This window comes from Falco peregrinus, chromosome 6, assembly GCF_023634155.1.
Source record: "Falco peregrinus isolate bFalPer1 chromosome 6, bFalPer1.pri, whole genome shotgun sequence".
Taxonomy (NCBI): Eukaryota; Metazoa; Chordata; class Aves; order Falconiformes; family Falconidae; genus Falco; species Falco peregrinus.
In genome coordinates this window covers 59,302,521-59,313,544 of record NC_073726.1, presented here as the reverse complement: position 1 = coordinate 59,313,544, position 11,024 = coordinate 59,302,521, and the positions used below count along the sequence as shown (strand labels likewise).

General features: G+C 39.9%; 1 protein-coding gene across 1 annotated transcript; it reads left to right on the top strand.

Annotated features, from left to right (window-relative positions):
* Positions 1–137: 137 nt before the first annotated feature.
* On the top strand, positions 138–10,968 carry NCF4 (neutrophil cytosolic factor 4). Its single transcript, XM_005231073.4, has 10 exons — positions 138–395; positions 2,139–2,223; positions 4,017–4,170; positions 4,471–4,541; positions 5,330–5,457; positions 6,456–6,513; positions 8,070–8,168; positions 8,898–9,028; positions 9,119–9,184; positions 9,952–10,968. Exons 1-10 carry the CDS (start codon positions 139–141, stop codon positions 10,178–10,180), a joined length of 1,278 nt encoding a protein of 425 aa, XP_005231130.2. The 5' UTR covers position 138; the 3' UTR covers positions 10,181–10,968.
* Positions 10,969–11,024: the final 56 nt, after the last annotated feature.

Genomic DNA, 11,024 nt, shown 5'->3' with positions numbered 1-11,024 from the left:
GGCTTCCCATAGAGGCAGATTTTTTGTGAAGAGGTGGACAAATGGAATATGTGGTTTATAGTTTCGGCTTTTTGTTCGGCTTTTGGTTTCTCAACTGTGGCAGTTTCGATACATGACAGACAACACAGAACAGTCTTTATGACTGTTTTTTCTCTAGCACTTCCTCAATCTCATGGGGGTGGGGAGGTACAGAAGAAATTGTCGGACACTGAAACATTAAAAAAAAGATCTTTGAGGCCTTGCAAAGGAGTCTTGGTTCACACACGGAGAATTGCTTTGACTGTATTCATCATATTCAACCAGGAACTGCACAAGAAGTGGAGGAATAGAGCTCAGCCATCTGGATTTAAGAGGCTGAAAACCATGTCTCTTCCCCGACAGCTGCGAGAAAAGAGGTAATGTGTCTGTCCCTCCCCCTGCCTCCCCACAAGCCTCCATGTAACTGCAACGACCCGTTATTTTGCTTTGGATGCAAGCTTCTTTGAAGATTCTAAAAGGCTTCTTGTTATCAGAGCTATTAGGTTGCTCAGTGTGGAGCAGAGCATTTCTTAAATTGGAGTGGACTTTCTTTTTGTGGGGAATATTCAGCACTTAGGACAATAGTGGGTCATTGTCCTCTTTACAGCTGTAAACAGTTTCCTTTTTACTGGGATTTGTGATATGAATGTTTGTGATGTGAATAATGATATCTTTTGATCTCCATAACCACATCCCTCTTCACTGTAAGTGGTAGTATTGACAGTGTTGTGGGTGATGCTGATTCATGTCATTCTCCTCATACAGGAAGCTATTGCAAGTCTTTGCATCATTACTTCAGCTTTCCAGATGGGCTACGCATTGTGGAGGTCCCTGCTTGGGATATTCTCCTAGCTGAATAAACTGAGCCAACTGCCATATTTTTTGTATTGTCAGAATATTTAACATTACATCAGCTTGGCATTTCTTAGATGATCCTTTTTTAAGTTTTTCTCTACCTCATTTGTTATCCTTTTTTCCTCACTATTGATCTTTTTTTTGCTTAAGTGTTAGTATGAATACCACTCTAACAACACCGAGTTCTAAGATTGACGTAAAGGTGAATTTGCCTTCTGTTTGTCAAAGATGTTATACCAAGGAGAAGGTCCCAGAAGAAAAAGCACCTGCCAATTCATGCTGTTTTGTTGTGTGGACAATATAGACAAGAAACATGAGAGTGTGGTCATATGGATGCTCTTTAGGTGTTCCACAGGGGTCCTTCCTTCTCTCTTTCTTCCAATCTGATACTTTCTAGGATCTGCAAAGCTTATTCTAACCTTGACCACTATTGTGTGTTCCTTCACACATTTTTGACATTTTCAAACAAGTACCTTTGTGCTTGCTTCAGGTTATCTGACTGGGAGGTCTCTCTGTAAATATTTGCTAGGCTACTCATTCTTTTTTCAAAGCCTCTTTAAAAGTCTGCTTTACTATGATGTTTACAAAAAAGTGGTGGCACCACTAGTCATGATATAGAACAATACTATGTCTTTGTTTCTTTCCTTTTTTTCTGTTTGTGCTTATTCTTCTGTTGGTTTATCTTAATGTAAAGGACTTAGTATGCATCTTACACATACAGTGTAAGGTTTTTAGGAATTAACTTTGTGCTGTCAGTTTCTACAGCACCTAGCACAAGCTCTTTTCTTAGAACTGTTTCTTATTCTCTACAGTAATACAGTAATAATAATAGCAGCATAAATCATGATATATAATGATCTCCTTTGAATAAGAGATGCTGCTATAGAGTTATTATTGTAAGTCTACCAGATGCTTTAGGAAGGATTAAGAATGCACCCAGAGTTGATCACATTTCTCAGGGAAAGCTTACTAGCTCAATTGTTTCTTTTGTAGTCCTGCCACTCTCACAAGCCTGGGAATGATAGGGATGTTTTTCAGGCTTGCTGAATCTTCACAAAGGTCACTGACTTGTGCTGAACTTCTAGAAACTTGACATCTCAAGATCAGACATCTGGAGGAAAAGAACGACATCACAAGTTTCTAACTTTTTAGTTTTGACAGTAAATGATGTGATTTGCCTAACTGTCTTTGTTCTGTATGGCATAGAGACCTCCAAAGGCTAATGCTGGTATGAGTAACCTAAACCTTTTGTTCTTGCTTCACAGTGATTTTGACCAGCTTCCAGATGATGTACCTGTTTCAGCAAACATTGCAGATATTGAAGAGAAGAAAGGCTTTACTAATTATTATGTAAGAAGCGAGATCTATCCTGTCTCTATATGCCCTTATCTTTGATTAGTTTGGTTTTGGGAAACAAAATGCAGTTAATCTTGGGTAGCTGCTTTTTGGCATGAAGAATTCTGCGTGGAGAACTTTCCAGTGCTTCCTTTTTCTGGAATGGTGGTTAGTCTATCACAGATTTAGTCTAAAAATGTACTGTCTGGGTGAAATGTGACAGAGGTATCCTCTAACATTGCTTGTTTTCTAAATTCTTAGCTGATTTCTGATCTATTTCCTGTTAAGTGCTGTACCTTTGGTGAAGATAGTGGGAAAGGAATGCAAAGAAGGTAGAAGGGCAGGGTCTTGTCTTCCTTATTCCATGGTACTGGCAAGTTAGCATCTCCATCTCCACAGAAGGTAGCATATTAATAAGTCATGAAAGAGCACACAGGAATAGAAGAGTAGGGAAAAGCAGTATGAGGTTTTCTGAAGAGTGGTTTTGGATACGACCAGCTCAGTCTGACTCAGTATGCTGCTTTTGCTGGAGACATTGCTTATAAAACCTTCCCACTGCAGTATGCAGGTTTTACTCTGTTGTGGTTTGACACCAACCAGCAACGAAGTACCACACAGCAGCTTGCTCACGTACTCCCCCCTGCCGCCCTGTAGGATGGGAAGAAGAATCAGAGAAAGGTAAAACTTGTAGGTTGAGATAAGAACAGTTTAGTAATTGAAATAGAGTAACATATACCACTATTACTACCACTGCTACTAATAATAGTAATGAAACGGGAGGTAACAGAGAGAGAGAGGAATAAAACTCAAGTGATGCACAATACAATTGCTCACCACCCACTGATCGATGCCCAGCCAGTCCCTGAGCAGCACATGGTGACTCCTGGCCAACTGTCCCCAGTTTATATACTCAGCTTGGCATTCTGTGGTATGGAATATCCCTTTGGCTAGCTCAGGTCTGCTGTCCTGGCTCTACTCCCTCCCAGTTTCTTGTGCACCTCCTCACTGTCAGAGCATGGGGAAGTGAAAAGTCCTTGTCTTAGGGTAAGCCCTGCTTAGTAACAACTAAACCATCAGCTTGTTATTGACATTATTCTCATACTAAATCCAAAACACAGCGCTGTACCAGCTACTAGGAAGAACATTAACTCTATCCCAGATGAAGCTGGGATACTCTGGAGTATAGTGATGTTTGGTTGCTCTGTCTTTATGTTTGCTGAAAGATCTGGCTGCAATGTGACTCAGAGGTCAGTGCATGGAAATTGTGGGCTCCTTTAGAGCAAAGCAATTTTGGGAAGAAACAAGAAATAAGATAGTGGTTGGAAGAGGTCAGGCCGTAATTTCTGAAAGTCTGTACTTTAAAGTCAAAAAGAAGTATGAATGCCTTCAACTCTGAAAAGCAATTCATTTAGGTGTCTGTCTATAGATTTAGATGTCCAAAGCATCCTACTGTGAAATATTTGCATTTACCTCGCTAGTATGGTGGTTGTTTTTTTTTTCACTGAGGGATGTTGTGTAAGCATAAAGTAGCATCTAGTCATTTCAGGTTTCCTTTTAAGATTATGAAATATAAAGCAGCCACAGGACATGATGCATGGGAAGGCTGGACCGACACTGTCTTGTGCTAACTTGTTTTCTAGTACCCGAGTCTGCAGATGCTTAACTGAAGGCCTTCTTTCCACTCTGCCCCTAAGACAATATTCCCACTACCAGAGCACTGATCTTATGTTCCTATTGTATGTGTCACTTTCATTTGGTAGGTGTTTATAAGTATGAACATCAGCCTGAATCCCCCTTCTCTGTTTCAGATGTTTGTCATTGAAGTAAAGGTTAAAGGTGGTGGCAGATACCTGATTTTCCGACGCTATCGTCAGTTCTATGCCCTGCATGCCAAACTAGAGGAGAGATATGGGGCAGAGAGCAAAAATAGCCCTTTTACCTGCACACTCCCCATATTGCCAGGTAAGCTGTCAGTACCAAATCTGTGCATGGTTAGCAGTTTTCTCAGCCTCAGGCTGTCCTAAGGCGTGCATCATAGGGATGCAGTTGTGACAAGGAACTAGTTCCCAGCTGTGGATGCTGGAGAAGTCAAGTTCCATTGGCAATCCCTCCACTTGTGGTAATGTTCATTTAGAAACCTAAAATCCTTTAGGAAATATGTATTTTCTTGGAGATCTTACTTTTTCCGGACTGCTTGATTTCTCTGACAGCCTTTTTTTTTTTTTTTTCTTCAGTAACTGTCACAATTTTTATATTTTCCAGGAAAAGTTTATGTTGGGGCCAAAAAGGAAATTGCTGAGAACAGGATTCCTATCCTAAATGTCTACATGAAGGTAAAAGTTAATTTTAAGGTAGAGATTGCACTGAGCACTGCAGATACTTACCCCTTGAAATCAGCTAAGAGAGACCGTACTGTTGAAGTCTTAGGTATCGGCTTCTCTCTGTATTCTTTTTCTGAAAGACGCAGTTTCCACACTGTGGGACAACCTGCAGTCCAGATCGTTCAGACTGTAGGATCTGCTGGAGTACACAGTTCATAAAGGCTTACTCTTTGCCTTCATATATAGATAGATATCTTTAAAAAAACACCAACCCAAGATGCATGAGGAAATGGTGAATCTCCAGGTGTTGTGTGAATGTGGAGTTGGTACTTGCACTTAAGGGACTAGGAGAGTGGGGTGGGCTTCTGGGTATACTTGCTCTGCAGTGAAGACACAGCCAGTAACATCAAGGAGAGAAATTCTTTGTGTGCAGGTTAACCGAAGACCTAACTTTAAATCAGTAAAACTCTGAAGCACTGGCCAAGACTTCCAATACTTAAGCTTGTCTTTTTTCTACAGTCATTCATGTTCTGAAGTGAAACAAAAAGAACAATTTACTCATTCTGCAGTAAATCAGGCCCAAAAAGAGTGAAGCAATACATTGGCCAGTTCCAGGAGTAAACAAGAGAACTGTTCAGCTGTGTCCTGCTGAGTGAGAAGGGAGAGGAGGGAGATTTCTGGCAGTGATGAATATCTTTCATGATCCTGTAGGTCAGAGATGCATATTGGTTACATGTAAATAAATAGAGAATTGGTCTCTCCCACTGTTCTGCTCTGCTTCCTGCTTGCTTTCGGCACAGAACCTGCTCTGCCTACCCATTTGGGTGTTGATGGATGAAGAGGTACGGCTGTTCTTCTACCACTCAACCTTTGACAGTGAACAGGTACCTCACAGACTGAGACGTCTTCGCCCACGGACACGCCGAGTGTGAGTGATTGACATGTTTTTTCAGCATTGCTGGATGTAAGAGATGCTGTCCAGATTTGGGGGGAGAGAGAGATGAGGATCACCGCTGTGTTTCCCAAGTGAATCCATGAAGTCCTAATATGAGGATCTTTGTCACAGAGTGAACAGAGGGTATTTCTTCAGTAATCACAAATTTTTAAAGTGAATGTGATACTCACAGTAAAGGAAAATTCCAAAATAAGAGTATAGCTTGCTTTTAGAAAAATGCTGCTCAGATGTATCTGTTGATAATTCTTTAATGGTAGTATCTGTTATCATGCGCAGAATATACAGGCCAAGCTTAAGGACATAGGCTTGCACCACTGAGATCAATGTGAGTTCTGGCACTGAATTCAGTGAGAACTGGTTCAGACACTAAATGAAACTGAATACTTCATTTGTTCCTGTTCTTTGTCTAAACAGGGACCTGTCCTACACAGTAGCATTGACACCCCTTTGGAAAACTACTAAATAGACACCATACTTCATTACCCTTCAGACAAATTAATTCTCCTTTCAACAGAGCAAAGATGGACCTGCCTCCTTTTCACTTACCTCAAACAGTGCAAAAGCTGCATGTGTGTGTGCATTCCTGGATGTGTGTATGATGGCAGAGTTTGAACTGAACGCCATAAATGCTAGAAACAGGGATGCCCAGAAGGCAGAGTGGGGGAGCTGAGCAGTGCTGTGGAAGAGAGGTCCAGAATACTGTCTGTATTGAAAATTCCATCTGTTCTCAGCAGCAGACATCATCAGGTGGCTGCTGCTCTGCACTGAAACTGAGAGGACTAGGGCAATGTTGTAACATCCATATTTATTTACTTCAGGGTTGAACACAGATTCTCATGCAGTTTCTTCAGTGATCTATGGCTTGCCTGCCTCTTAAGTAATGAAAATGCAGACATTGTACTACTGATCATGTAGTATTTTTGATGACTAGAAGGACATATCGTCCTCCCTGTTGTCTCCTTTCTTTGCAGTAAAAGCATTTCACCTCAAGTGCCTATTTTTGACCGCACAGCAACTCCACGGGCAGAGGTGAGTACTCTGCACAAGCTGTCATAGGACAGGAGATTAAAGACTGTTTTACTTTGGTATCTCATTGATCAGGTCATCTTTTCCAGTTAGAGCTTGGGGAAAGGAGGAAAAGCAAAACTGGCATGGGAAAGCAGTTGATTTTCACAACAGGGAATGAAACAAAGGATGGAAAGAAGTGTTCTGTTCCTCCTTTCTTGAGTAATAAGAAGGTCCATTGTGAACTCAGAATGGAAGTAGGTTCAAAACTGAGAGACATGTGCAGCTTACTGCCAAATGGTCCACATTTACATAGTGATACCCATAGATTAAATTTAAAACAAGTACAAGCTTCAATGTCATTGACTTCAGAATATGTTTTAAAGCTTTGCAGGTAAGGCATCTTACTATTTTCTGTAACGTAAACGTTCTACTGAAAAGTGCCTATACTCTTGTCTTTTGCTGTGCATTGTTTTGGTATTAAGCACATGGAACTGCTTGTCTGAGCATGGTCTTGCTTCCTGGAACATGTGACTTTGCCATGTAAGCTTAAAAAATAAAGCAAGTTTTGAGGTTTTTTTGTTTCTATTTTTTACACTAAGTATGGCAGGTCTTAGATCAGTCATATCTCTTGGGTTTTATCTATTAATTTATTAATATTGAATATAATTATGAAAACTTCAATAGATGAAAAAAGGCCTTTGAAAAAACTGTTAAGTAGACATATGAACTACTAGCACATCAGTAGTCATTGTCTTTATGTTTTATTAGGAGAACTTGGCATTAACAAGACCAGAAGAACCATCGCAACACAGAATAAAGAACACCTTTTCATTTGTGGTCCTCTGAGAGCATTTAAATGGCTACCGTGTTCTCTAAGGACAATGAGGGAGTTGTACATTTTTGATAACTAGGCCACTTCAGTTATTCAAGAGCAGCTTGTTAGGGTGGTAGCATGTGCTTACCTCCTTTTTTGTTCACCTGAAGGGGGCATCTAGGTCGCATTTTAACTACAAATCAATTTCCCAGACTTCCCCAAATCTCTCAGTTCAGCATACAGGCCTGAAAGCTAGATGTGAAAGTGACAGTTACCCTCAAATTAGGACACACTACTTCTGCAGTTTTTAGAGGCTGTGATACTTTGCAGCAAATCTGAAAGCTGTAAAGCTACAATCAGAAATAATACATATTTTTTCAGTTCTCAGGATTTCAAGTTTTCAAGCTGTCAAGTGTCTTCTGCTCTGTTGACTTACTTGCTCTTAAGTGTTTTCAACTTCTTTATTTCGCTGGTGCTCAGTGTACCGTCACTTAAGAATCCTAGCATGTATCTTTCTGAAAGCCAAGTTTATCCCAGTGCTTTCAGTACTTCTTCAAAGCATTTTAGTGTGTGCTGAGTAGAAGAAATTGTGAGAGCTGCAGACTACAGTCATATATATGACCTTTCTCCAGAAATACATCTGTGATGACAAAGTGCATACTATTGTGCTGATATATGCTCTCACCTCAAGAACAGAACAGAAGGAAAGATCCACTTTCATAATTCTGTGAATTAATAATTTCAGTGTTATTACTTTCCGTAGGCACTGTTTGATTTTTCTGGAACCAATAAACTGGAACTCAGCTTCAAGAAGGGAGACTTGATCTATCTACTCAGCAGGGTAAACAAAGACTGGTTGGAGGTAAGACTGCAATAGCAGTACTGAATTATTAGCATACCCTGAAATGCATTAGCATAAAGGGTTTTCCTAGTCCTTGGGACCTGTCTCCTCCTTTCAAGGAGAAACTGTATCATAATCAGGTCTTACTGTTGAGAATAAATCCTTGACTCCAAGTTTGAAATTGTTTCTTTCCTTGATGGTTTTTAGCTTACAAATTTTATGCCCTCTAGACTTCAGTTTTCATTTGCAATTGCTTCTGCTGAAATGTTTTAAAATTCTTTGGAAGTGATTAGAACACAAAAAGACCACAGAATGGAGATGGAAACTCCATTTCAGCATTTAATTGGTTTCTTGCCTCAGGGTGAGTTGCTTCATACCACAACACAGGTCAGCCTGATTAAAGAGAATTCAGGCAATGCAGCAAGGATATTTCTGAAAAAGGATGAGGAGAACATACTGTGTATTTGCTGATACGATATCTCTGCTTGCTCAAACACCACAGCCTTCCTTGGTAACCATCTGACTGTATTTTTTACACACAGTTTCACTCCCCCAACTTGTATCTGACTACGCAATTGTACAATCTTTTTGTAGGGATGCCATCAGGTCGCTTCCATAGCCTTTCTTTTCTTGATCATAGTAGAAAAATTCTTACTGTTGATTCCATGGAAATTAATTGAATTCCAGAACTTACCGTATGTGGCCAAAAAGGCATGATATCCTTCATTCTAACACTTCCTGTCATTCCAGGGAACAGCTGATGATGCCACTGGGATTTTCCCATGTGCTTTTGTGAAGATCATAAAAGATTTACCACAGCAGGAAGACACAGTTAATAAAGTTCGCTGTTATTACCATGATGAGACTGTGACCACTATCAGGTAATAATACAGTCTTCCAGTTTACTACTGAAGAAATGCTGACAATTCTCTTTTCATGATATGTAATGGTAAGATTTGTTCTTGTTACAGGGATATCTCAGTGGAAGAGGATCTAAGCAGCATTCCACCATTCAAAGATCTCATGGAATTGATGAGGTACAATGCAAGTAGTTAGTTGTAGGTTTTATATCATTTAAAGATTTGTCAAGTTCCTTTCAGTCCTAGATTTTCCACATTCTACTTGGGAAATACTTTTCAAGTGTCCTGAAGAAGTTGTACTTTGACTTGTCACAGGGCCATCTGTGCAGATACTAGTTTGTCTTGGGGTTGTCAGTAAGTATGGAATGCCACACACTTTGATTATGCTGGGTAAAAGTTTCCATTTCTTGTTCTAAGTTCAGAGCCATACTCCCATACAAGGATCTTTTGTCTAATATACTTCTTCAGGATGCAGGACATTGCCTTCTAATACCTGTTAAAGCAGTCTTAAACGAGATTAATCTAGTGTTGAACACCAAAACATTAGAATATCAAATATTAGTAACAGAACACCTGTGCTAATATTCTTCCATTCCTTAACCTGTCCTCCCCTCAAAATAGCAGCCATAAACAGCCAAAAGTGGGTAGTAACAACTGTCAGCTCCTCTGTATGGGAATTTTATCAAACTCACAGATTAACTGTGCCATGCATGTGATGTCACTGGAAGTGGTTCTTGGTTCTGACAGATTTCTTAGCTTAGACACAACAAAGCATGAATGAGGCTGTATGATTTCTAGTACTAGTGGTATCAAGAATGCCAGGACAGCCAAGGCTTTGTGTGGCTTTTAGCAGAGTGAATTATATTGCCAGTATATTGTTCAGAATGCAGAACATCCTAGGCATTCCTTGATTTCTGGGGATCAATCAATTTCTTTTCTAACAGGCGTGAGTTTGACCAAGATGACATTGTTTTGAATTACCGGGACCTTGACGGTGATCTGATCCGGTTGCTCTCTGATCAGGATGTTGAACTGATGGTGTCTCAGAGCAGGAGAAGGCCCTCTGAGCAGCGTTTCTTCCCTTGGAAGTTGCACATCACTCACAAAGATGACTTGGGTGTCTACAGCACTAGTCCAGCAATAGGTGCTACGCAAACAGTAGGAGCAACATAAGTGCTGTATAGAGATGTTCCCATAGGTAGCTATACAGTCCTTCCGTAATCCCTCTCTGCAGACAGTTTCCTTGAACAAGCCTTTGAAGTAAGCTTGAAAAGAGTAATTTTTAGTAATATATTACCTTTCAATGTAAAATCTGTACTTAGTTAGCTTCTTCAGCATTTTGGCATTGCTCTGTAATAGAAATGTACACAGAGACCAGAGAAAGTGAAGAACAGAGAAATAAAATTACTGTCCATATTCACAAAGTAAGTCAGTGTTAGCCTGCAGTAGAGGTTTAGTGCCCTGAGCCCCAAGACCTGCTCTAATCTCTATTCTTACTCCCAGAGCTAATTATTTGTCTTCATAAGCTTTTGTCCTAGACTGCCATAATTTTCTTGTCACTTGCTGATATGAAGGCTTGTGTGCCAGTGCTTATGAATGCGTAATTATTTCTGTCACATTTGCATCTGGCTGGGCATTCAGAGTTTGTTCTGGAAGCACCAAGAAAACTTTTTCATGTTTCCATGAAGAAATTGCAGGCCACCTTTGCTTTCTTCTTTTCACTGACCAATATTTTGAATTCTGTGAATTGAACCTAGTACACCTATGGTGTTCCTCATAGATATTTTTGTAGTTGTACAGACTACTTATTTCTGCATTCTAGGAAAATGTGTATGATGCCTATTCAAACAGCAATTTCTTCTCTATCTTCTGCTTTCTGATACCTCATTGCAAGATAGAACTAATAAAAAATTACTGTATCATATTCTTCAAGAAATAAAGTTGCAAATGAGTTTATTTTATCAGTTTCTATTCAAAAGGTTTTTCAGGGGGGAGAGAATGAAATAATTCTGTGCTT

What these genes read in the sequence shown, in the direction of transcription:
- NCF4 (XM_005231073.4), top strand. Translation starts at nt 139, where the DNA reads ATGACTGTTTTTTCTCTAGCACTTCCTCAATCTCATGGGGGTGGGGAG. An exon ending in AAGGCTTTACTAATTATTAT is followed by an intron (nt 2,224 to 4,016) that starts GTAAGAAGCGAG and finishes TCTCTGTTTCAG; the next exon opens with ATGTTTGTCATTGAAGTAAA. An exon ending in GATCTCATGGAATTGATGAG is followed by an intron (nt 9,185 to 9,951) that starts GTACAATGCAAG and finishes CTTTTCTAACAG; the next exon opens with GCGTGAGTTTGACCAAGATG.